A 27,460-nucleotide genomic window follows, 5' to 3' on the forward strand; every position below is an offset into this window, starting at 1 on the left:
GTAAGATCTCTGCAACTCTTCCATATGATCACATGACTGGTGTTCTGGTTTTATTTACTGGTATCACTATTATTGTTCAAGTTGACATGAGGAATGTTGGTATATGTCTACTTTCTGTTCTCTATCCATCATATCATCATTATGATATTTGTGGTCAGTTGTTACAAAACACACTTGATCACTCAGGAACTTTGGTGTCTGTACCTCTGTTCAGGTACTCCAGAACTCTATGTGGACCAACAGGAGGTGACAGGAGTTGAAAGAGGGAGTGTCATTGTAAATTGTTACTATAGTAACACTGAAAATAGGAAGGGGTGGTGCAGGATTGGTGGCAGTAGTGGCTGCTGTGTGGGGGTGGATTCTGGGACAATAAACGGAACATCAGTGACTCTACAGCAGGCCACCAGAAGAAACGTCTTAATGGTGACTATGAGTGGACTGAAGATGGAGAACACTGGCTGGTACAGGTGTGGAGTGGGAGACCTTATAATGCCTGTTCACATCACTGTCAGACAACAAACTACCACACACAGTACCACCACTATGACCAGTGAGTAGAGAACAATCAGATGCACAGAATTAAGTATTAACCTGGTTTTATCCAGTTTTGCCACTGAACAATCCTCTTTCTCTCCAGCTGCTGAGCCTGTTCAGACTGACAACACAGTCCAAGGACCTGAGGGGGGCAAGGAGAACGACTCCATGAGGTAATTATCACTCATTCAGCTGTATTTCACACTTACTCTTCCAAATGGATGACAATAGAAATAGGAAAAAAGTTAACATTTTCTGGTTTTGACACGAGCGTTTAGGTCACAAAAAGACCCTCCTTATATGTTTTCACACCGTGTATAGGCCAAGACACTGTTATAGACATTTACCACTTCCTCAGGTTTGTAGAACTAGCAGCATTCTATTATTGGATGTAAAAGGTGTGAAGGTGTGAAGGGCTGAACACATGTTTCCATGTTCTCTTAGCAGTAGAAAAAACATCATATAATTGTGTTCTAATCTATTTATCTTTGATGTTTTATGGACTGTATTTTACACTAAACATAGTCTTGCACCTTCATATATATATATTTAAAAAATCTGTTTCATGGACTGTACAATAAACACAGTATCACTATCAGTTCAATAGATCTAAATGTCCTACTGATTCATCTGGGCATGTTGGTGGTGGTGATAGCTGGGGTCCCAGTCACATGGAAGATAAACACAGTATCACTATCAGTTCCATAGATCTAAATGTCCTACTGATTCCTCTGGGCATGTTGGTGGTGGTGATAGCTGGGGTCCCAGTCACATGGAAGATGTGGAGAAAGTATAGTAAGTATTCATTCTATAATTACTATCATGAAAAAGTGATAAGTTTGATTCTGGAGATTTTTTCAACAACTGTATTAGCATATGTTATAACCAATATATCTTAACATAAGTGGAGGAGACTCAAAAGTATTACTCTATGATGAATGTATTCAGTATTATTCAAGTATATCTTAGGTCTCTAATACTGCATATGTCTTTATTCTAGAGGACAATAAGGCCATGGACCAGACAACAAACACCTCAGTGGTAGGCTACACTCATGTTCCTCTCATCTGACTCAAGGTCTTGTGAGAATAAAAGCCTCTCTATGGCCATAGAGAGGCTTTTATTCTCTCTTTTATTCTCTATTTTGGTTAGGCCAGGGTGTGATTAGGGTGGGCATTCTAGTTTCTTTATTTCTATGTTTTCTATTTCTTTGTGTTTGGCCGGGTGTGGTTCTCAATCAGAGGCAGCTGTCTATTGTTGTCTCTGATTGAGAATCATACTTAGGTAGCCTTTTTCCCCACCTGGGTTTGTGGGTAGTTGTTTTCTGTATAGTTTTAGTTACCTTACAGAACTGTTTGTTTCTTGCGTTGTTATTTTTTGTTCTAGTGGTCAGATTTAAATAAATATCATGAACACGCGCTGCGCTTTGGTCCTTCTTCATCAGACGAGCGTTACAGGACATGAACATCAGATGGACTTAAATCACACATTAGCTCTTCAGCTACAGCTTCATGTCCATTGTAACTGTACAATTTAAACATGTTATCTCTATTTTTACAGTCAATGCTACATACCGAGGACTGTTGAGACAGTGTGATGTCAGTTTGTCAAATTGGTTTGCAATGTAGAGATAATAATAGGATCTGTTGAACAGTCACTGGTTAAATTACCACTCCAGATATTTCTGAACTAATACAATTGAAAAAGGATAGTCCAAGCTTAAATACACATACTTAAAGTTTTAAAAAAACATGTTCTAAGTAAAATAGTATTTTGTATTAGTTTTCTGAACTGTTCTGAGGAAATAAACTTGTGCAGGACCCATTTCCTGCCAATGGTGATGATGTGACATACAGCACTGTTGTCCCCAAGAGGAGGAACCAGCTAAACGTACAGACCAAGGTAACGCTGCTATTCTGATCACTATGATGTTAATAGATGAAGTTGTAGCTGTGTTGTACTGTCGGCTATGTAGCAGACTGGTGCATGAGGATAAATTATAGATTAAGTCACATTTGTCAGACAATTTAAATGTCTTACACTGTAAACATTTTGGAGTTTTAATGTCTTTATCAAATCCAATTTTATAGGCCGCAAACATAATTAGCAGATGTAGCATAATGCTTGTGTTTCTAGCTCCAACAGTGCAGTGGAATCTAACAATTCACAACAATACACACAGATCTAAAAGTAAAATAATGGAATTAAGAAATATAAAAACATTAGGACGAGCAATGTTGGAATTCGGAGTATAAATACGTGTGTGTGTGATGTATAGACATTATGACTAGTATACTAAATATTCTATCCACATATCTGTAGGATAGAAGTGTGTGTGTGTGAGAGATATATATATTAGTTGAATAGGATGACATTGACTAGAATACAGCATATACATTTAAAATGAGTAAAACAGTAAGTAAACATTAAAGGGACCAGTGATTCTATGTTCATAGAGCAGCAGCCTTTAAGGTGCAGGGTTGAGTAACCGGGTTGTAGCCGCGAGTGACGGAAACTAAGTTCAGGGCACTGGGTGGATTTCACCCAGTGATGGCTATTTAAGAGTCTGACGGCCTTGTGTTCGAAGCTGTTTTTCAGTCTCTCCTTCTGGATGATAGCGGGGTGAACAGGCCATGGCTCGGGTGGTTGATGTCCTTTTATCGTTTTGGTCTTCCTATGACATCAGGTGCTGTAGGTGTCATGGAGGGCAGGCAGTGGTGTGCCCCCGGTGATGCGTTGGGCAGACTGAAACACCCTCTGGAGAGCCCTGCGCTTGCAGTTGCCATACCAGGTGCTGATACAGGATGCTCTCGAGGGTCTTAGGGGCCAAGCTAAATTTCTTCAGTGTCCTTAGGTTGAAGAGGCACTGTTGTGCCTTATTCACTACATCGTCTGTGTGGGTAGTACATATCAGATTGTCAGTGACGTGTACACCAAGGAATGAGAAGCTGTTAACTTTCTCCACTGCGGCCCTGTGGATGGGGGCATGCTCCCTCTGCAGTCTCCTGAAGTCCACAATCCGCTCCTTAGTTTTTTTTAAGGGAGAGGTTATCTACCTGGCATCACTTTGCCAGGGCCTTCACCTCCTCCCTGTAGACTGTCTCGTCTGCCATTTTTGGCAATCAGGCTACTATTGTTGTCATCTGCAAACTTGATGATTGAGTTGGAGGCGTGCGTGGCCACACAGTACTGGGTGAACAGAGAGTACAGGAGAGGGCTGAGCACACACTGTGGTGGGCCCCTGTGTTGAGGATCAGCTTAGTGGAGGTGTTTCCTACCTTCACCACCTGGGGGCGGCCCGTCAGGAAGTCCAGGACCCATTTGCACAGGGCGGAGTTTAGACCCAGAGCTAAATGATGAGCTTGGAGGGTACTATGGTGTTGAAGGCTGAGCTGTAGTCAATGAACAGCATTCTTACATTGGTATTCCTGTTGTCCAGATGGGTTAGGGCAGTGCTACGGCAATTGAGTTGTCTGTGGATCTATAGGGGCGGTATGAAATTGAGCTGGGTTTAGGGTGTCAGGTAAGGTGGTGATATGATCCTTAACTAGCCTCTCAAAGCATTTCATTATGAGAGAATTGCGTGCTACAGGGCAATGGTCATTTAGTTCTGTTTCCTTCGCTTTCTTGGGTACAGGAACAATGGTGGACAACTTGAAGCTAGTGGGGACAGCAGATAGGGGGAGATTGAATATGTCTGTAAACACCAGCCAGCTGATCTGCGCATGCTCTGAAGACGTGGCTAGGGATGCTGTGTGGGCCGGCAGCCTTGCGATTCTTTATGTCCCTATTCCAGTGTGTTTCCAAGCTGTAGTCTATATTCCATTGTCCCTCTTCACCTCTCTACCTGTGTGTGCCGCTCCTCTCTTATAGGCAGAACCAGATGATAATGTGGTCTACAGCTCTCTCATCCTACAGCTGAAGCCATTTCCTGCCAATGGTGATGATGTGACGTACAGCACTGTTGTCCCCAAGCGAAGGAACCAGCTAAATGTACAGACCAAGGTAACGTTGCTTTTCTGATCACTTTGATATTAATAGATGAAGTTGTATCTGTGTTGTACTGTCAGCTATGTGGCAGACAGGTGGGGTTATAGATGAAGTTGTATCTGTGTTGTACTGTCAGCTATGTGGCAGACCGGTGGGGTTATAGATGAAGTTGTACCTGTGTTGTGCTGTCAGCTATGTGGCTGACCGGTGGGGTTATGTGCTGTCAGCTATGTGGCAGACCGGTGGGGTTATAGATGAAGTTGTATCTGTGTTGTACTGTCAGCTATGTGGCTGACCGGTGGGGTTATAGATGAAGTTGTATCTGTGTTGTGCTGTCAGCTATGTGGCTGACCGTGGGGTTATAGATGAAGTTGTACCTGTGTTGTGCTGTCAGCTATGTGGCTGACCGTGGGGTTATATATGAAGTTGTATCTGTGTTGTGCTGTCAGCTATGTGGCAGACCGGTGGGGTTATAGATGAAGTCACATATCAGAATCAGGTTTATTGTCCGATAAGAGGAACATCAGGAAACAAACAGTCAGACATATATAGTACCTGTCACAAAAATTACCGAGGGTGACTCCCCTTCTGGTTCGGGTGGCGCTCGGCGCTCGTCGTCGCCGGTCTACTAGTTGCCACCGATCCATTGTTCTGTGTTCGTTTGGTTTTGTCTAATTGGTTTCACCTGTTTCTTGTTTGGTTGTTAGGGTGGGGTTATTTAAGTAAGTTCAGCCCGCTTCTGTTTGTGCAGGCTTGTTCATCTGTATTTGTTAGAGTGGTTTGTGTTTTGCATTTTCAGTTTTTTTTCACTGTCCTTTATTTTCTTCACATGTGGTGTTCGCCTGATTTTTGTTTGTGTGATTTTCTGGACATTAAAGCGTGTTTTTCCCGTATCCTTTGCTCTCTGCGCCTGACTCCACACCTATTCACTCATTTACCGTTACAGTACCACCCACCTGCCCATAGGAGGAAGATACAAGGAACTGTTTATAATTGTGATGGTCCCTGGGATGAAACTCCTCCTGAAGCCTGCAGTGAGATATTTAATAGTCTGATATCTCTGACCTGATGGGAGAAGATCAAAGCAGTGGTGTAGGGAGGTGGTCTGGACTGGAGATCATGTGGTGGGCTTTATGCTGGATAGCTCCTTCATTAAGGAACTGTTTTGGAGTGTAGAGTCCAATCCGTTTAGATGCCGTGTCGTGGATCCTTAATAGTTTATTGTGGTGTGAGACGGTGAGCATGTTGTGGTAGCGGATACGTTGCTGGGACTTCTGTGTTATTTCAGTGGTCTGTTGATCAAAAGTGAGCTTGTGGTCAACTGTAACTCAAACTCATTTAAATTAAGGAACCATTTCAACACCCTCTGAGGACAGGGACATCACAGGTGGGGTCTTTGGGAAAGTCCGTGTTTTTTTTGTTTTGTTTAGGAGAAGTTGAGATCCTGGTAATTATTGTAGCATCAGTCACTGAATTAGGAAATTGATTGATATTGCTGGGGGGTGGGGGGGTCGTCATCAGAATACTTGAAAAGGAGGGTTTTGTGGTCTGTGCTTTGTCAGTCATTGGTGTATAAGTTGAAGACACTGAAAATGTGTTATGCTGTAAACATTTCTGAGTTTTAATGTTTTTATGTGTCTCTTCCCTGTCAGCTATTCTGCAACAAATGGTTGAAGTGTTTCCAAGCAGTTGCCTAAATTGTCCCTCTTCTCCTCTCTACCTGTGTGTCCCTCCTCTCTTCTAGACAGAACCAGATGATAATGTGGTCTACAGCTCACTAGTCCCACACCGCAGGTCAGTGTTGACTTATCTTCTCTCTCAGATGATGCTAATCTCTTAACAAAGAAACAAACAGACAATACCATAAATTACTACTGTATGTGTACAATGCATCACTCTTTAGCCTCTCACTTTGTTATCCTTATCATATAGAGAAGCTGACTACATTGTTATCATTTCTGTAGCATGCCTGTATTGTGCACCAATCTACTTTCTGTCCAGCAGAGGGCAGCAACACAGCAGTGACTGACTGAGTGAAGATCTTGGTCCAAAAGAACCGTCATCCTGGAAGGATAGCCCACTCCCCTCCTGTGTCAAAACATGAGTCATGACCATCTACCTGCCTCCAATATGCTTCTGCCCACACCTTCTAACCCACCTGTCTCCTTGTTGTGTCCATAAACTACTGAAGACAGTCTGCTGTGCTTGTTTTGATTATCACCATATACACAATAGTATGTGGACACCCCTTCAAATTTCTGGATTTCAGCCACACCCGTTACTGACAGGTGTATAACATTGAGCACACAGCCATGCAATCTCATTACACAAACACTGGCAGTAGAATCGCCTGACCTCACTAATGGTTTTGTGGCTGAATGTTCCAGCATCTAGGTGAAAGCCTTCCCAGAAGAGTGGAGGCTGTTTATAGCAGCAAAGGGTGGACCAACTCCATATTAATGCCCATTATTTTAGAATGAGATGTTTGACGAGCAGGTGTCCACATACACTACATGACCTAAAGTATCTGTTATATTTGTCATGTCCCGCCCACCTACAGTACTCCAATGCCCTTGTCACTTTTTAATCTTACTGATATCATGTATCTAGTCAAATAACTGATTATGATCAAATATGTATATTAAATGAACAAAATAAAAGGCTAATGCTGAATGCAAAATGGATTGTTATTTGTATTAGTTTTTTAAAGGTTGTTAGCAATTACTATATAATGGGGACTAGTTATCTGCCACTGAGCGGGGCATATACAGTCAAACAGATGCAAGAAGAGAGAAGACAAACATGTCAGTGATTCTCTCATTAGCACAGGTGTGAGTGTTGACGAGGACAAGGCTGGAGATCACTCTGTCATGCTGATTGAGTTCGAATAACAGACTGGAAGCTTCAAAAGGAAAGGTGGTGCTTGGAATCATTGTTCTTCCTCCGTCATCCATCGTTATGTGCAAGGAAACACTTGCCATCATTGCTTTGCACAAAAAGGATATTGCTGCCAGTAAGATTGAACCTAAATCAACCATTTATCGGATCATCAAGAACTTCAAAGAGAACGGTTCAATTATTGTGAAGAAGGCTTCAGGGCGCCCAGCAAGTGCCAGGACCTAAAGTTGATTCAGCTGCGGGATCGGGGCACCACCAGTACAGAGCATGCTCAGGAATCGTAGCAGGCAGGTGTAAGTGCATCTGCATGCACAGTGAGGTGAAGACTTTTGGAGGATGGCCTGGTGTCAAGAAGGGTAGCAAAGAAGCCACTTCTCTCCAGGAAAAACATAAGGGACCGACTGATATTCTGCAAAGGGTACAGGGATTGGACTGCTGAGGACTGGGGTAAAGTAATTTTCTCTGATGAATCCCCTTTCCGATTGTTTGGGGCATCCGGAAAAAAAGCTTGTCCGGAAAAGACAAGGTGAGTGTTACCATCAGTCCTGTGTCATGCCAACAGTAAAGCATCCTGAGACCATTCATGTGTCAGGTTGTTTCTCAGCCAAGGGAGTGAGCTCACTCACAATTTTGCCTAAGAACACAGCCATGAATAAAGAATGGTACCAACATTCTTTATTCATCCTCCGAGAGCAACTTCTCCCAACCATCCAGGAACAGATTGGTGACGAACAATGCCTTTTCCAGCATGATGGAGCACCTTGCCATAAGGCAAAAGTGATAACTAAGTGGCTCGGGGAACAAAACATCTATATTTTCAGTCCATGGCCAGGAAACTCCCCAGACCTTTATCCCATTGAGAACTTGTGGTCAATCCTCAAGAGGTGGGTGGACAAACAAAAACACACAAATTCTGACAAACTCCAAGCATTGATTATGCAAGAATGGGCTGCCATCAGTCAGGATGTGGCCCAGAAGTTAATTGACAGCATGCCAGGGTGGATTGCAGAGGTCTTGAAAAAGAAGGGTCAACACTGCAAATATTGACTCTTTGTATCAACTTCATGTAATTGTCAATAAAAGCCTTTGACACCTTTGACACATGAAATGCTTGTAATTATACTTCAGTATTCCACAGTAACATCTGACAAAAATATCTAAAGACACTGAAGCAGCAAACTTTGTGAAAATTAATATTTGTGTAATTCTCAAAAGTTTTGGCCACGACTCTGGATAATAAAGTTGATGAGCTCAAGGCGAGAGTTGCTTTTCAGAGAGACACCAGGGATTGTAACATACTCTGCTTCATGGAAACATGGCTCTATCGAGATATACTGTCTGACTCTGTAAAGCCAGTTGGGTTCTCAGTATATCATGCCGACAGGAACAAACATCTCTCCGGGAAACAGAAGGTTGGAGGTATGTTTTATGATTAATGACTTATGGTGTAACTGTGATAACATACAGGAACTCAAGTTCTTCTGTTCACCGACCTAGAATATCTCACAAACAAATGCCGACCGTAATATCTTCAGAGATAATTTTCGTCAATAATAGCCACAGGGGTCTATGTCCCCCCTCAAGCTGATACCACGGCGGCCCTCAAAGACTCTTCACTGGACTTTATGCAAACTGGAAACCACATATCCTGAGGCAGCATTTACTGTCGCTGGGGATTTTAACAAAGCAAATTTGAGGAAAAGGGTCCTGAAATTCTATCAACATATTAATTGTTGTACTCGCGCTGCTAAAACTCTTGATCATTGTTATATTACCTTCCAGAATGCACATAAGGCCGTCCCCCACCCTCCATTCGGCAAATCGGACCACAATTCCATCTTGCTCCTCCCTTCCTATAGGCAGATACTCAAACAGGAAGAACCCGTGGTAAGGTCTAGTCAACGCTGATCTGACCAATCTGAATCCACGCTTCAAGATTGTTTTCACGTGTGATATGTTCAGAGTAGGATCAAAAATAATATTAACATATAAACCGACACGGTGAATGAGTTTATCAGGAAGTGCATAGGAGATGTTGCACCCACTGTGACTATTAAAACCTAACCAAACCAGTTACCGTGGATAGATTGGTCGCACAAAACAGAAATCGCAAGACACCGAATTTAACCAGGGCAAGAAGACCGGGAATATGTAAGAATACAAACAGTGTAGTTATTCGCTTTGAGGTTAATAGAGTGTTACTGACGCAGCCCGCTATCAAGGAATATGGGCTTTCCTTCTCTGTGGCCGAAATGAGTAAGACATTTAAGCATGTTAACCTTCGCAAGGCTGCCAGCCCAGATGGTATCCCTAGCAGCGTCCTCAGAGCATGCGCAAACCAGCTGGCTGGTGTATTTACAGATCTATTCAATCTCTCCCTATCCCAGTCTGTTGTCCCCACGTGCTTCAAGAAGGCCACCATTGTCCCTGAACCTAAGAAAGCAAAGGTAATTGAACTAAATAACTATAGCCCCGTGGCACTCACCTTTGTCATCATGAAGTGCTTTGAAAGACTAGTCAAGGATCATATCACCTCCAACTTACCTGCCACCCTAGACCCACTTCAATTTGCTTACCGACCCAATAGCTCCACAGACGATGCAATCGCCACCATACTGCACACTGCCCTATCCCATCTGAACAAGAGGCATACCTATGTCAGAATGCTGTTCATTGACTATATCTCAGCATTCAACACCATAGTACCCTCCAAGCTCATCATCAAGCTTGAGGCCCTGGGTCTGAACCCCGCCCTGTGCAACTGGTCCTGGACTCCCTAACGGGTTACCCCCAGGTGGAGAAGGTAGGAAACAACACCTCCTCTTCGCTGATACTCAACAAATAAAATCAAGTGAAATGCTTACTTACAAGCCCTTAACCAACAATGCAGTTTTAAGAAAATAGCAACAAAAAAAGTAAGAGATAGGAACTACAAATAATTAAAGAGCAGCAGTAAATAACAATAGCGGGGCTATATACAAGGGGTACCGGTACAGAGTCAATGGTCGGGGGAATCAGTGTCGAGGTAATTGAAGTAATATGTACATGTAGGCAGAGTTATTAAAGTGACTATGCATAGATAATAACAGAGAGTAGCAGCAGCATAGAAGTGGGGGTCAGTCTCCTGAGGGGGAATAGGTTTTGTCGTGCCCTCTTCACGACTGTCTTGGTGTGCTTGGACCATGTTAGTTTGTTGTTGATGTGGACGCCAAGGAACTTGAAGCTCTCAACCTGCTCCACTACAGCCCCGTCGTTGAGAATGGGGGCGTGCTTGGTTCTCCTTTTCCTGTAGTCAACAATAATCTCCTTTGTCTTGATTACATTAAGGGAGAGGTTGTTGTCCTTGCACCACAATGTCAGGTCTCTGACCTCCTTCCTATAGGCTGTCTTATCGTTGTCGGTGATCAGGCCTACAACTGTTCTGTCATCAACAAACTTAATGATGGTGTTGGAGTCGTGCCTGGCCATGCAGTCATGAGAGAACAGGGAGTACAGGAGGGGACAGAGCACGCACCCCTGACAGGACCCGTGTGGAGGATCAGCGTGGTGGATGTGTTGTTGCCTACCCTCACCACCTGGGGGCGGCCCACCAGGAAGTCCAGGATCAAGTTGCAGAGGGAGGTGTTTAGTCATTTAGGAAGTCATTTAGGCAGGTTACCTTAGTGTTCTTGTGACTATGCTGGTCTGCTTGAAACATGTTGGTATTACTGACTCAGACAGAGAGAGGTTGAAAATGTCAGTGAAAACCTTTGCCAGTTGCTCAGCTCATGCTTGGAGTACACATCCTGGTAATCCGTCTGGCCTTGTGGCCTTGTGAATGTTGACCTGCTTAAAGGTCTTACACACATCGGATGCGGAGAGCATGATCACACAGTCGTCCGGAACAGCTGATGCTCTCATGCATGTTTCAGTGTTACTTGCCTTGATGCGAGCATATAAGTTATTTAGCTCATCTGGTAGGCTCGTGTCACTGGGCACCTCTTGACTGTGCTTCCCTTTGTAGTCTGTAATAGTTTGCAAGCCCTGCCACATCTGATGAGCGTCGGAGCCGGTGTAGTATGATTCAATCTTAGTCCTGTATTGACACTCTGCTTGTTTGATGGTTCGTCGGAGGGCATAGCAGGATTTCTTATAAGCTTCCGGGTTAGAGTCCCACTCCTTGAAAGCGGCAGCCTTACCCTTTAGCTCAGTGCGAATGTTGCCTGTAATCCATGGTGTCTGGTTGGGGTATGTACGTACAGTCACTGTGGGGACGACGTCCTCACTTATTGATAACGGCAGTGACTGATGTGGTGTACTCCTCAATGCCATCAAAAGAATCCCAGAACATATTCCAGTCTGTGCTAGCAAAACAGTCCTGTAGTTTAGCATCTGCTTCATCTGACCACTTTTTTATTGATCTAGTCACTGGTGCTTTCTGATTTAATTTTTGTTGTAAGCAGGAATCAGGAGGATAGAATTTTGGTAAGATTTGCCAAATGGAGGGCGAGGGAGAGCTTTGTATGCATCTCTGTGTGTGGAGTGTAGGTGGTCCAGAGTTATTTTTCCTCTGGTTGCACATTTAACATGCTGATAGAAATGAGGTGGAACTGATTTAAGTTTCCCCGCATTAAACTTCCCGGCCACTAGGAGCACCGCCCCTGGATGAGCTTTGTCCTGTTTGCTTATGGCGGAATACAGCTCATTAAATTGTGAAAAAAACAAACAAAATAGCACAGTTTGTTGAAAGCCAATAAAACAGCAGCCCTCCACACCGGGTGCCATTTTTTTAAACACTGGAGTCCCATACGGGTGCATGCTCAGCCCCTCATGTTCTCCCAGTTCACCCGTGACTGCATGGCCAAGCACGCTTCCAACTCAATCATCAAGTTTGCAGGCGACACAACAGTAGTAGGCTTGATTACCAACAACGATAAGACAGCCTACAGGGAGAAGGTGAGGGCTCTGGGTATGTGGTGCCAGGAAAATAACCTCTCACTCAACATAAACAAAACTGAGGAGATGATTGTGGATTTCAGGAAACAGTAGAGGGAGCACCCCCCTATCCACATCGATGGGACCGCAGTGGAGAAGTTCCTCGGCGTACACATCATCGACAAACTGAAATGGTCCACCCACACAGACAATGTGGTGAAGAAGGCGCAGCAGCGCCTCTTCAACCTCAGGAGGCTAAAGAAATTTGACTTAACACCTAAAACCCTCACAAACTTTTATAGATGCACAATTGATGCACAATCACCGCCTGGTACGGCAACTGTACCGCCCACAACCTCAAAGCTCTCCAGAGAGTGGTGCGGTCTGCCCAAAGCATTATCGGGGGAAAACTTCCTGCCCTCCTGGACACCTACAGCACCCAATGCCATAGGAAGGCCAAAAAGATCATCAAGGGCATCAACCACCCGAGCCACTGCCTGTTCACCCCGCTATCATCTAGAAGGCAAGGTCAGTACAGGTGCATCAAAGCTGGGACCGAGAGATTGAAAAACAGCTTCTATCTCAAGGCCATCAGACTCTTCAACAGCCATCACTAGCACATCAGAGGCGGCTGCTTATAGACATAGATTAGGAATCACTGGCCACTTTAAGGAAATGAAACAGTAGCCACTTTAATAATGTCTCCGTATCTTGCATTACTCACCTCATCTGTGTAAACTGTACTCTATACTCTACGGTATCTCTGTACTCTACAGTATCTTAGTCACTTTAATTGTGTGTAAATATTGCATCATCCATCTCATATGTATGTACTGTATTCTATACTATGCCACTGTATCTTAGTCCAATGCCACTCTGACATATATGTATATTTTGTTAATCCATTCCTTACTTAGATTTACGTGTATTTTGGGATATTACTGCATACTTTGCAAGTATTTAGTATCTTAGCTAAACCTAACCTTACCCCTTTTATCTAAACATAAATCTCACCTTAACACTTTAACCTTAATCATAACCTAACCTTAACCACTAACCCTAACCCCTAGGCTAAATAAAGTTATTGCTAACGGTAACGAAATGTTGATTAATTTGCGCTGTCCCTCAACTCAAATGTTAGCCACCTAGCTGACATTAGCCTCAACAAATTGGAATTCGTAACACATTATACGTTTTACAAATTCATATCATATTGTACGATTTGTAATTCGTAACATATCATACGTAATGGTTGATGAACATCCACAAAATAATACATACCATACCATACTAAATGGAGTGTCTTGTATTTACTTACAGAATCATATGTATGAGGTATGTTATGCCAGCAGCATACCACGCAGCATACCACCCTGCATACCATTGCTGGCTTGCTTCTGAAGCTAAGCAGGGTTGGTACTGGTCAGTCCCTGGATGGGAGACCAGATGCTGCTGGAAGTTGTTTTGGAGGGCCAGTAGGAGGCACTCTTTCCTCTGGTCTAGAAACAAATGTATCCCAATGCCCCAGGGCAGGGATTGGGGACACTGCCCTGTGAAGGGTGCCTTCTTTTGAATGGGATGTTAAACGGGTGTCCTGACTCTCTGAGGTCATTAAAGATTCCATGGCACTTATCGTAAGAGTAGGGGTTTTAACCCCGGTGTCCTGGCTAAATTCCCAATCTGTCCCTCATACCATCACGGTCACCTAATAATCCCCAGTTTACAATTGGCTCATTCATCCCCCTCCTCTCCCCTGTAACTATTCCCCAGGTTGTTGCTGCAAATGAGAATGTGTTCTCAGTCAACTTACCTGGTAAAATAACGGATAAATAATATGAAATCATACAAAATGCTGACATGGTTGCATCTCTCCCTCATCTTCTCCAGACTCAGGTAAGTGCACCATGTTTCTATGATGGAATTCAGTCATGGTTCAGTTCACTGCTGTTTGAAGACAGGGTTTGGGTAAATGCTGAAACTCTGAAGACAGGACAGGATTATTGTCTGTTGTCATGTGTGTCCATTTATTTATTTTTTGTATCTTTGTATAATTTTTTGTGCTTTCTGGTTTTCAATCACATTTGTCCTTTAAACATTAAAAGTACCCTTTAGTCAATAGGGGGGACAAAAACACTGCAGGTGCAATGTGATTTCTCTGTATTGTGTATTTTCTTAAATTCCAGTCAATACTGTGTCTGTTTTTTGTGTCTGCAGGTACTGGTGGTCAAACTTGTGTGTCTGTACAGACAGGAGGCAACATCACCATCCTATGATAGTGATGGAGCTGGTCGAGAGTTTCAAGTTCCTTGGTGTCCACATCACCAACAAACTATCATGGTCCTAACACACCAAGACAGCTGTGAAGAAGGCACGACAACACCTTTTCTCCCTCAGGAGACTGAAAAGATTTGGCATCAAAAAGTTCTACAGCTGCACCAAGAACACCCTGACCGGTTGCTTCACCGCCTGGTGTGGCAACTGCTCTACATCCGATCGTACGGTGCTACAGAGGGTAGTGCGTATGGCCCAGAACATCACTGGGGCCAAGCTTCCTGCCATCCAGGATCAGTGTCAGATGAAGGCCCAAAAAATTGTCAAACACTCCAGTCACCCAAGTCATAGACTGTTCTCTCTGCTACCTCATGGCACGTGATACTGGAGTGCCAAGTTTTGGTCCAAAAGGCTCCTAAACAGCTTCTACCCCCAAGCCATAAGACTGCTGAACAATTAATAAATGGCCATACGGACTATTTACATTGACCCTCCACACTTTACCCTTACCTACATGTACAAATTACCTTGACTAACCTGTAACCCCACACATTGACTCGGTACCGGTACCGCCTGTATATAGCCTCGTTATTGTAATTTTATTGTGTTACTTTTTAGGTTCGTTTTTACTTTAGTTTATTTAGTAAATATTTTCTTAAAGCTATTTATTGTACTGCATCGTTGGTTAGGGGCTCATAAGTAAGCATATTTGGGCATGTCACAAATCAAATTTGATTTGATGTCCCTATCATCAGGATTACATAAAAAACGTGAAATACTTGTGTCAAGGATATTACCAGGATATGTGCTCTTATGTAGTGAGCACTGATCATCCCAAAAGCCCTGATAAGGCCTCAATCTCTCATGACATCAACCAGAGTACCTTCTCTGTTACCGTGAAGAGTCTACAACAAAGTGAGTTCATAGTTTATTCATATACCAAAAAGATGACCTGCACTTTTAAATAAATTATATATTTTTTGCACCTGAACCTCTGACTCCATCTCAACTGTTGCTGCTCAACACCAACTAAATAGGCTGCCGGGTCATCCATCTTTATTAACATTATAAGTGATTTTATTTGATGTAAAAATGTGCTAATAAAATACAAATATCAATTGTAGAGCCTTAGAGCCTTCTGTTACGACTAGTTGATATAATGTAATGGTGTTTATCTGCCACTGAGGGGGCATAGACACTCAAACAGAAGCAGGAAGAGAGTTAAAGACAGCTATAACTATTAGGAAGTTCAGTCATTCTCTTTGGTGTCTTGGTCCTTGACACACACATTGTACATTGGTACCATATAACATACAGAGACACACACCCAGAAATGGATTCTCATCTCTCCCTCTCCATCGTATTCCTCATCTTCTCCAGACTCTCAGGTAGGGGTAACAAGTTCTTTAGGGGAAAAATTATGTGGCGAGTGGCAGTGTGGTAGACTCATATAGCTTGTCCCATGAATTAATCGTAAAATTGAGAATTATCTGATAACTTGAAAACAAACATTCTGGATAATGTAGAGAACCTTCAACTATTTATTGATCAACACTTTGATCAACACATCGAAGCGAACAAGAGCAGAACTCTCCTTGAGTGAAACTGAAGGGAAGCCACCATCTAAGCTTCCAAATGTAACAATGGAAGAAGAGGTTTTTATAACAATGGATTACAGCAATAATGGATTTACAGCAATAAAACTATGGAAGAAATACGAGCTGAAAATAAGTTATTGAAAACCACCGTGGACTCTCTAAAAGCCACTACGGCAAGGATCATCAACTAGATCCAGCTGCGGGCTGATCTTTTCTTGAGTGGATGGTCAGGGGGCCGGAACATAATTACAAATAATTTATAGACTGCAAATTGACCGCAAGATGCCGAAACAGAGGACTAAAACATAATCACTTCAAACCTTGCTTACATGTGTGTACAATCATATATATCTCTATTATGCATGGTAATACTATTGAACAGATATCCAAAATTAAAAACACTTTGAGCTGATTTGCTGGTCTCTTTACAGTCTCTAAATACATTTTGTTCAAAAAAAATTGGGTGGCAAAATAAAATCAACTGCGGGTCAAATTTGGCTCGTAGGCCACCAGTTGCGGAACACTGCACTACGGAGAAGCAATGGTATGTTAATAACACAATTTAAAAAATAATGACTTAATCTGAAGTGTAGAAGTATGAAGACTAATATAGTAATACTGGCAATAAATGAGGATAAAAACGATTAGGCAACTGAGAAATAAGTCAAGGTTTTCATTAAACAATCTCAAGATGAAGGACGAACAGGTGGACACAAATTATTTTCAAAGGGCTCACAGTTTGGGTGGCAGAGGGGAGGGAAGGCACCGTCCTACTGTCAGATATTAGCTTGGCTAACTCAATACAAAATGAATAGGCTAACTCACTTCAAAATTAAGATTGCCTTGCTACAACTGGGTAGGGAGCTGAAGAACACACCGTTCTCTATTAATGAGAAATTTCCCCATGAAATAGTGGAGAGATGATGTGCCCTACCCACTCTCAAAAGGCTCCGAGCAGATACAATGCATTCGGAAAGTATTTTTCCACAATTTGTTACACTACAGTCCTATTCAAAAATGTATTAAATAAATACAAATCCTCATCAATCTACATACAATACCCCATAATGACAAAGTGAAAACAGGTTTTAAACATTTGTGTAAATGTATTGAAAACATAAAACAGAAATGCCTTATTTTCTTAAGTATTCAGACCGTTTGCTGTGAGACTCGAAATTGGCTGTTTTACTGTGCTGTCCTTTTGGCCGATGTGAATCGTAACAAATAGAATTTAAGATAAAATAATATTGACAGCTCTGTGGGACTACAGTAGGATAGGATAAAGTTTTGATAGAGGAAGAGGGTTAATAACCTGTCTAGATTCTCTACTGGAGTGGGATTATGTGATCCTATAACAATTTGTATCACTATCTTTTTAACACCATGTAAACAATAAATCTCAATCTCAAACATTCAAAGGAAATATTATTGTACCGATACACACCGGCAATTTGGGTTGGGTGTGTCAACGGGTTCTGTTAACTCTGCTAACGCACGGCTGGCTGGTTAACACTGCGTTAAATGTTACAGCCTTGTTCTAAAATGGATTCAATAAATGTTTTTCCTCATCAATCTTCACACAACATCCCATAATGACGAAGCAAAAACAGGTTCTTAGAAAATGTTGCAAATGTGTTAAAAATAAAAACATACGTTTGCTATGAGACTGGAAATTGAGCTCAGGTACATTCTGTTTCCATTGATCATCCTTGATGTTACTACAACTTGATTGGGGCCCACCAGTGACCAGTTCAATTGATTAGACATGATTTGGAAAGGCACAACTTCTGACGGTGAAATATATTTCTGGCATAGCAAAAGAAACTCACCAGGGGTGATGACATTAAATAATAACAATTTATTAAAACAGTCTTCAGCTTCAGTGTTGTTATCCAAAATCCATAGCACATTGAATTAAAAAGGTGTTGTTGGATATTATTCAATCTGATCAGACAGGTTTTTTACATTGACGATACATTGGAGATTGTATAAGAACAGTACTCGAAACAATAGAACACAAAATATAGGAAGCTTTTAATAGAGTATGACTAGAATTTATATTAACATGCCAGGACTATTTAAATGTTGGAGAATATGTTATACAATGGGTTAGAGTTATGTATAGTAAGTAACCTTAGGTGTAAAATAATAAATAATGGCTACTTCTCAAAAAGTATTAGGCTGTCAAGAGGACTTAAACAAGGTTGTCCACTGCTGGTGTATCTATTTATTATGGCCATCAAAATGTTAGCTATTAAAATCAGATCCAATAATAATATAGAGGGGCTAGTAATCCAGGGCTTAAAAACAAAGATGTCATTGTACGCTGATGACTCATGTTTCCTCTTCAATCTGCATTCTGGATCCCTGCACAGCCTCATAGAGAATATAGATAATTTTTCTAGCCTCTCTGGATTACAATGATAACTAAGCATTGGACCCCCCAAAAATAGTGCTTTTACATTACCGTGTAGTTTACCAATAACATTGTCTGACTTGAAGTTGACATACTCAGTATTCATATCCCTAAAGAAATACATTAAATCCCTAAAACAAATTTCAATATGAAGTTACAAAAAATAGACAAGATCTTGCTAGCATGGATAGGTAAATACCTGTATTTGTGGAACAATCACCCTGATTCATTATTTAGTCGTATCCCAGTTTATGAACCTGCCTATGCTGAATGATTTGTTTTTCAAATTATATGAGCAAAAAACATTTCACTATATTTGGAATGGCAAGCCATACAAATTTAAAATGGCAAATGGCAAATTATTATTTACAATGACGGCCTACCCGATAGGTGGGATGGACTGAGAGCAGCTGAGGGGTGGGATTAGAAGCCCATGATCTATAATAGTTCTTACTGAAAACACTATATATACAGTTGAAGTCAAAGTTTACATACACCGTAGCCAAATACATTTAAACTCAGTTTTTCACAATTCCTGACATTTTATCGTCGTAAAAATTCCCTGTCTTAGGTCATTTAGGATCACCACTTTGTTTTAAGAATGTGAAATGTCAGAATAATAGCAGAGAGAATGATTTATTTAATCTTTTATTTATTTCATCACATTCCCAGTGGGTCAGAAGTTTATATACACTCACTTAGCATTTGGTAGCATTGCTTTTAAATTGTTTAACTTGGGTCAAACGTTTTGGCCCATTCCTCCTGACAGAACTGGTGTAACTGAGTCAGGTTTGTAGGCCTCCTTGCTCGCACACGAGTTCTGCCCACACATTTTCTATAGGATTGAGGTCAGGGCTGTGTGATGGCCACTCCAATAATTTGACTTTGTTGTCCTTAAGCCATTTTGCCACAACTTTGGATGTATGCTTAGGGTCATTGTCCATTTGGAAGACCCATTTGCGACCAAGCTTTAACTTCCTGACTGATGTCTTGAGATGTTACTTCAATATATCCACATCATTTTCCTCCATCATGATGCCATCTATTTTGTTTAGTGCACCAGTCCCTACTGCAGCAAAGCACCCCCACAACATGATGCTGCCACCCAGTGCTTCACGGTTAGGATGGTGTTTATCGGCTTGCAAGCCTCCCCCTTTTTCCTCAAACATAATGATGGTCATTATGTCCAAACAATTATATTTTTGTTTCATCAGACCAGAGGACATCTCTCCAAAAACTACGATCTTTGTCCCCATGTGCAGTTGCAAACCCTAGTCTTGCTTTTTTATGGCGGTTTTGGAACAGTGGCTTCTTCCTTGCTGAGCGGCCTTTCAGGTTATGTTGATATAGGACTCGTTTTACTGTGGATATAGATATTTTTGCACCTATTTCCTCCAGCATCTTCACAAGGATCTTTGCTGTTGTTCTGGGCTTGATTTGCACTTTTCGCACCAAAGTACGTTCATCTCTAGGAGACAGAACGCGTCTCCTTCCTGAGCGGTATGACTGCTGCGTGGTCCCATGGTGTTTATACTTGCATACTATTTATTGTTAGTACAGATGAACGTGGTACCTTCAGGCGTTTGGAAATTGCTCCCAAAGATGAACCAAACTTGTGGAGGTCTCCAATTTTTTTTCTGAGGTCTTGGTTGATTTCTTTTGATTTTCCCATGATGTCAAGCAAAGAGGCACTGTGAAGGTAGGCCTTGAAATACATCCACAGGTCCAACTCCAATTGACTCAAATGATGTCAATTAACCTATCAGAAGCTTCTAAAGCCATGATATCATTTTCTGGAATTTTCCAAGCATTTTCCAAGGCACAGTCAACTTAGTGTATGTAAACTTCTGACCTACTGGAATTGTGATACAGTGAATTATAAGTGAAATAATCTGCCTGTAAACAATTGTTGTTAAAATGACTTGTGTCATGCACAAAGTAGATGTCCTAACCGACTTGCCAAAACTATAGTTTGTTAACAAGAAATTTGTGGAGTCAATGAAAAACAAGTTTTAATGACTCCAACCTAAGTGTATGTAAACTTCCAACTGTCACGCCCTGACCTTAGTTATCTTTGTTTTCTTTATTATTTTGGTTTGGTCAGGGTGCGACAAGGGGTGGTTTGTTGTGTTTTTTCCCTTTCTAGGGTTTTTGTTTGTTTATGGGGTTGTTTACTAGTCTAGGTGTTTTGTATGTCTATGGTTATCTAGATTGGTTCTCAATTAGAGGCAGCTGTTTATCGTTGTCTCTGATTGGGAACCATATTTAGACAGCCATATTCCTTGAGTATTTCGTGGGTGATTGTCTATGTTTAGTTCCCTGTGTCAGCACTATTATTATAATATAGCGTCACAGTGTTTTTTGTAAGGTTACGTTTCTTCATTTCATTAAAGATGTATTCTCATCGCTATAATGGACGTGACACCAACTTCAACTGTAGGTCTAGAATGTGAAAGTAACGGGAAAAAGCTGCACAACAAAGTTATTTTTGGATAGGCCAACAACAACAAATAACGTAACATGTTTCTATGAAGTGCTGAAGTTGATGTCAGGTACTGGGACTGGACACATGCTGAAACTCTGAAGACAAGACAAGCTACTGCTCCTATCAATAACACTTCCTGTATTATGTGTTCTAGATTACATATCATTATCATGCTGTGAGAATTTGCTTGAATTCCAATCTAAGGTGTTTTCTGTTGTCTACAGGTGCTTATCGTGTGTCTGTGAAGACAGGAGGCTCCATCACCATCCCATGTCGCTATGATCTGAGATACAAAACACATGTGAAATACTTGTGTGAAGTAGATTATTTTCAAAGATGCTCCCCTGATGTACATTCTAAGAGCATAAATAAGGCCTCAATATCTCATTACATCAACAAACAAACCTTCACTGTGACCATGACTGATCTGAGGACAGAGGACTCTGGACGTTACCGATGTGCTGTGGAGATCAATGGTGGATCAGATGTCATTATAAAAAGATTCCACCTATCTGTCACTCCAGGTAAGATGTCTGCAACTCTTCCATATGATCACATGACTGGTGTTCTGGTTTCATTTACTTGTATCACTATGAGGAATGTTGGTATGTCTACTTTCTATTCTTTAACCATCATATCATCATTATGATATTTGTGGTCAGTTGTTACAAAAAACACTTGATCACTCAGGACCTTCTTTGGTGTCTGTACCTCTGTGTTCAGGTACTCCAGAACTCTATGTGGACCAACAGGATGTGACTGGAGTTGAAGGAGGGAGTGTCATTGTAAATTGTTACTATAGTGACACTGTAAATATTAAGTGGTGCAGGATTGGTGTCAGTGTCTCCTGTATGGATGGGAATTCTGGGACTTTAAGTAAAACATCAGTGACTCTACAGCAGACCACTGATGCCACCAGAAGAAATGTCTTAACGGTGACTATGAGTGGACTGAAGACGGAGAACACTGGCTGGTACAGGTGTGGAGTGGGAGACCTTATGATGCCTGTTCACATCACTGTCAGACAACAAACTACCACACACAGTACCACCACTATGACCAGTGAGTAGAGAACAATCAGATACTGTAGAATTAAGTATTAACCTGGTTTATCCTGGCTTGTCATCTGAAACAAATTGGATTGCAACCTGATTTAAAACTTTTCGATGTACTTATTGGTGCTAATACTAAGTTAAAATCCACATATTGGGGTAAATGAAATAAGCTGGACAAGGTCATAGCTTAGCCACTGTCTTGTTACAGTTCAGTCTACCCTGTGTCTCTCTGGTACACCAGTCATAATGACATTGTTGTTTTTACCTCACAGCAACCCAAGCTCAAACTACTGAACGATCAGCTTTCTCTCCAACTGCTGAGCCTGTTCAGACTGACAACACAGTCCAAGGACCTGAGGGGGGCAAGGAGAAGGTCACCATGAGGTAATTATCACTCAGACAGCTGTATTTCACACTTACTCTTCCAAATGGATGACAATAGAAATATGCAGAAAGTTAACATGTTCTGTTTTTCACACTAGAATTTAGGTCACATAAGGCCAAGATTGTTAGATGCATATACCACTTCCTCCCACCTCTGTGGTTTGTAGAAGTAGCAGCCTTCTATTCTTGTATGGCCAAGTTTCACACATAAAAGGTGTGAAGAGCTGAAAAAATGTTTCCATTTTGTCATAGCAGGAGAAATATATATATATATATATATATATATATATATATATATATATATATATATATATATATATATATATATATAAACGGTTTCATGGACTGTACAATAAACACAGTATCACTATCAGTTCTATAGATCTAACAGTCCTACTGGTTCCTCTGGGCATGTTGGTGGTGGTGATAGCTGGGGTCCCAGTCACATGGAAGATGTGGAGAAAGTATAGTAAGTATTCATTCTATAATAACTGTAAAGAAAAAGTAATGTTTGATTTTGGAGATTTTTTCAGGAGACAAATATTTCCTTGATGACAACTGTTAGCCTATGTTATAAACAATGAATCTTGACATATGAGGAGACTAAAGTATAACTCTTCTATGGTGAATTTATTCAGTATTGTTCTAGTGTATCTCAGAGGTCTCTAATAATGTATATTTCTTTATTCCAGAGGACAATAAGGCCATAGACCAGACAACAAACACCTCAGTGGTAGGCTACACTCATGTTCCTCACATCTGTCTCAAGGCCTTGTGGGTAACCCACTGTCTGTGAAAAATGCAGGACATGACCATGGACAGGACAATAACATCAGATGGACTTAAATCACAAATTAGTTATTCAGCTATAGCTTCATGTCCATTGTAACTGTACAATCTATAAACGTTAACTCTATATTTACAGTCAAAAATACCAAGAACTGTAGAGACGGTGTGATTTGAGTTTCGCAAAGTAGATTGCAGTGTTGAGCTAATAATCTGATCTGTAGCGAGCAGCAGTTAAGGTGTTGTGATTTCCTGTTTGGCTTTGCAGACACAGTAGGCCTAAGTTGCTTCACTGTGCTGTTCCTATTTAACCTGACTGATACCGTGCTGTTCCTATTTAACCTGACTGACACGGTGCTGTTCCTATTTAATCTGACTGATACCGTGCTGTTCCTATTTGACCTGACTGACACGGTGCTGTTCCTATTTAACCTGACTGATACTGTGCTGTTCCTACTTGACCTGACTGATACGGTGCTGTGCCTATTTAACCTGACTGATACTGTGCTGTGCCTATTTGACCTGACTGACACGGTGCTGTGCCTATTTAACCTGACTGACACGGTGCTGTTCCTATTTAACCTGACTGATATATATATATTTCTCCTGCTATGACAATGGAAACATTTTTTCAGCTCTTCACACCTTTTATGTGTGAAACTTGGCCATACAAGAATAGAAGGCTGCTACTTCTACAAACCATGTCAGTCAGGTCAAGTAGGCACAGCACCGTGTCTGTCAGGTCAAGTAGGAACAGCACCGTGTGTTCCTACTTGACCTGACTGACACGGTGCTGTTCCTATTTAACCTGACTGACACGGTGCTGTTTGAGAGTAAGAAAGGTCATATCTCAATGTTGTTAAAACAAATACATGCTTTATATTGTGGATTATGTAAATGTACAAATATATCTCATACATGTAGACTGATGATGAGTTATCATCAACCCCCTTTGTCTGTCTCTACCAGCAGGACCCATTTCCTGACAGTGGTGATGATGTGACATACAGCACTGTTGTCCCCAAGAGGAGGAACCAGCTAAATGTACAGACCAAGGTAAGGCTGCAATTCTGATCATAGACTGTTCTCTCTACCTCTGCATGGCAAGCGGTACCAGAGCACCAAGTCTCGGACCAAAAGGCTTCTCAAAAGCTTTCACCCCCAAGCCATAAGACTCCTGAACAGGTAATAAAATGGCTACCCGGACTATCTGCATTGTGTTTGTGTCCCCCCCCAAACCCCTCTTTTACGCTGCTGTTACTCTGTTTATCATATCTGCTTTAACTTTAACCACTTTAACCATATCTACATGTACATACTACCTCAATTAGAACAACTAACTGGTGCCTTTTATATAGCCTCGCTACTGTTATTTTTCACTGTCTATTTACTGTTTTATTTCTTTACTTATCTATTCACCTAATACCTTTAAAAAAAAAAAAAAAAAAATTTACTTATAAATTGCAGTGTTGGTTATGGCCTGTAAGTAAGCATTTCACTAAGGTCGGCACCTGTTGTAATCGGCGCACGTAACAAACTTTGATTTGATGTTAATAAACTGAACAAGATTATAAATGCCTTATTTACAGTTCATATAAGGAAATCAGTCTCTAGGAAATGTGTACAGATCCTTGCGACATGGGGTTGTGCATTAACATGCTGAAACATGAGGTGACAGGTGAATGGCATGACAATGGGACTCGGGATCGCGTCGTATCTCTGTACATTCAAATTGCCATCGATAAAATGCAATTGCGTTTGATGTCCGTAGCTTATGCCTTCCCGTACCATAAACCCACCGCCACCATGGGGCACTCTGTTCACAACTCTGACATCAGCAAATCGCACGCCGCCATGCACATGGTCTGCGGTTGTGAGGCCGGTTGAACGTCCTGCCAAATTATTTAAAATGTAATTGGACGTGGCTTATAGTAGAGAAATTCAAGTATATGGAAAGAGCTCGGCTGGACATTCCTGCAGTCAGCATGCCAATTGCACACTCCCTCAAAATATGAGACATCTGTGGCATTGTGTTGTGACACAACTGCACATTTTAGAGTGACCGTTTATTATTCCCAGCACAAGGTGCTCTGAACTTTTTGTTGGTAAGAAACATTTCTGGGATCTTTTATATTAGCTCATGAAACATGGGACCAACACTTTAAATGTTGCATTTATATTTTTCTTCACTGGAGATTAAATTGTATCTGTCTCGTGCTTCTACACCTGCATTGCTTGCTGTTTGGGGTTTTAGGCTGGGTTTCTGTACAGCACTTTGAGATATCAGCTGATGTACGAAGGGCTATATAAATACATTTGATTTGTACTGTCAGCTATGTGGCTGACCGGTGGGGTTATAGATGAAGTCACATATCAGAATCAGGTTTATTGTCCGATAAGAGGAACATCAGGAAACAAACAACAGTCAGACATAAATAGTACCACCCACCTGCCCATAGGAGGAAGATACATGGAACTGTTTATAATTGTGATGGTCCCTGGGATGAAACTCCTCCTGAAGCCTGCAGTGAGATATTTAATAGTCTGATATCTCTGAGAAGATCAAAGCAGTGGTGTAGGGAGGTGGTCTGGACTGGAGATCATGTGGTGGGCTTTATGCTGGATAGCTCCTTCATTAAGGAACTTTGAGTGTAGAGTCCAATCCGTTTAGATGCTGTGTCGTGGATCCTTAATAGTTTATTGTGGTGTGAGCATGTGGTAGCAGACACATTGCAGACATTGCTGGGACGTCTGTGTTCTTTCAGTGGTGTGTTGATCAAAGGTGAGCTTGTGGTCGACTGTAATTCTGAGGTATTTAAATGAAGGAACCATTTCAACAGCCTCTGAGGACAGGGCCACAGGTGGGGTTTTTGGGAAAGTCTATGGTTATTTATTTGTTTAGGAGAAATTTAGATGACTTAAGGGTTTTGTGGTCCATGCTTTGTCAATCATTGGTGTATAGGTTTTATACACTGAAAATGTGTTATGCAGTAAACAGTGATAATGTCTTAATGTATCTCATTCCCATTTCAGCTATTCTGCAACAAATGGTTAGTGTTTCCAAGCTGTAGCCTACACTCCATCACATTGTCCTTCACCTCTCTGCCTGTGTCCCTCCTCTCTTCTAGGGAGAACCATATGATGTGGTCTACAGCTCACTAGTCCTACACCCCACAGGTCAGTGATGTATCTTCTCTCTCATTTACCTACACAGATGATGCTAATCTCTTACCAAAGAAACAGACAACACCATACATTACTACTGTATGTGTACAATGCATCACTCTTTAGTAACACTTTTTTTTAATCCTCATCATACAGAGAGGCTGACTACATTGTTATCATTATTTCTATAACATGCCTGTATTGTGCAACAAACTACTTTCTGTCCAGAGGGCAGCAACACAGCAGTGACTGACTGAGTGAAGATCTTGGTCCTAAAGAGCCCTTATCCTGGAAGGACAGACCACTCCCCTTCCTGTGTCATGACCATCTATCTGCCTCCAATATGCTACTGCCCACACCTCCTAACCCACCTGTCTCCTTGTGTCCATAATCTACTGAAGACAGTCTACTGTGCTCGTTTTGATGAGCCCTTTTCAATGCCCTTTTCCCTTGTAACTGATCATGATCAAATGTGTATATTAAATGTAGAAAATAAATAGCTGTTGCTGAATGCAAAATGGATTGAAGTTCGTATTGGTATGTTAAAAGTAGGCTTGAACAAGTCCATAAAATGTAATAGTTTCTATTTGTTATTGTATCTATTTTTATTTCACCTTTATTTAACCAAGTAGGTCAGTTAAGAACAAGTTCTCATTTACAACTGCGACCTGGCCAAGATGAAGCATAGCAGTGCGACAACAGAGTTACACATAAACAAACGTACAGTCAATAACACAAAGGAAAAGAAAAATGGAAAAATCTATGTACAGTGTGTGTAAATGTAGGGAGGTAGGCAATAAATAGGCCATAGAGGCAACATTTCAACTTAGCAGTAATACTGGAGTGATATATGTGCAAGTAGAGATACCGTGGTGCAAGAGGTAAGTAATATGGGGATGAGGTGTGCTTTTTACAGATTGGCTGTGTACAGTGATCGGGAAAGATGCTCTGACAGCTGACACTT

At 41.4% G+C, this 27,460-nt stretch overlaps 2 protein-coding genes across 4 annotated transcripts; both read left to right on the top strand.

Moving 5' to 3' along the window:
* LOC149983165 (uncharacterized) lies at positions 1-7,204 on the top strand. Its single transcript, XM_090233728.1, has 6 exons — positions 1-1,329; positions 1,535-1,575; positions 2,353-2,436; positions 4,408-4,539; positions 6,269-6,318; positions 6,529-7,204. The coding sequence occupies exons 1-6, from the start codon at positions 1,206-1,208 to the stop codon at positions 6,551-6,553; spliced, it is 456 nt and encodes a 151-aa protein (XP_090089854.1). The 5' UTR covers positions 1-1,205; the 3' UTR covers positions 6,554-7,204.
* Positions 7,205-20,925: 13,721 nt separating this feature from the next.
* On the top strand, positions 20,926-27,014 carry LOC110523202 (uncharacterized). 3 transcript variants are annotated; one of them, XM_090233729.1, is made up of 9 exons: positions 20,926-21,173; positions 21,331-21,630; positions 21,830-22,168; positions 22,434-22,545; positions 22,920-23,014; positions 23,238-23,278; positions 24,301-24,387; positions 26,460-26,508; positions 26,725-27,014. In XM_090233729.1, exons 1-9 carry the CDS (start codon positions 21,167-21,169, stop codon positions 26,751-26,753), a joined length of 1,059 nt encoding a protein of 352 aa, XP_090089855.1. In that variant the 5' UTR covers positions 20,926-21,166; the 3' UTR covers positions 26,754-27,014. The 3 variants fall into 3 exon arrangements, with proteins under 3 accessions (XP_090089855.1, XP_090089856.1, XP_090089858.1); XM_090233730.1 differs by having other exon boundaries at positions 24,304-24,387; XM_090233732.1 differs by having other exon boundaries at positions 20,934-21,244.
* The last annotated feature ends 446 nt before the right edge of the window (positions 27,015-27,460 follow it).

Source organism: Oncorhynchus mykiss, chromosome 5 (genome assembly GCF_057628025.1).
Source record: "Oncorhynchus mykiss isolate SJ-2025 chromosome 5, ASM5762802v1, whole genome shotgun sequence".
In the NCBI taxonomy this organism is placed as follows: domain Eukaryota; kingdom Metazoa; phylum Chordata; class Actinopteri; order Salmoniformes; family Salmonidae; genus Oncorhynchus; species Oncorhynchus mykiss.

What these genes read in the sequence shown, in the direction of transcription:
- LOC149983165 (XM_090233728.1), top strand. Translation starts at nt 1,206, where the DNA reads ATGGAAGATAAACACAGTATCACTATCAGTTCCATAGATCTAAATGTC. An exon ending in AGACAACAAACACCTCAGTG is followed by an intron (nt 1,576 to 2,352) that starts GTAGGCTACACT and finishes AAACTTGTGCAG; the next exon opens with GACCCATTTCCTGCCAATGG. An exon ending in AGCTAAATGTACAGACCAAG is followed by an intron (nt 4,540 to 6,268) that starts GTAACGTTGCTT and finishes CCTCTCTTCTAG; the next exon opens with ACAGAACCAGATGATAATGT.
- LOC110523202 (XM_090233729.1), top strand. An exon ending in AAGGAGAAGGTCACCATGAG is followed by an intron (nt 22,546 to 22,919) that starts GTAATTATCACT and finishes TATCACTATCAG; the next exon opens with TTCTATAGATCTAACAGTCC. An exon ending in GAAGATGTGGAGAAAGTATA is followed by an intron (nt 23,015 to 23,237) that starts GTAAGTATTCAT and finishes TCTTTATTCCAG; the next exon opens with AGGACAATAAGGCCATAGAC.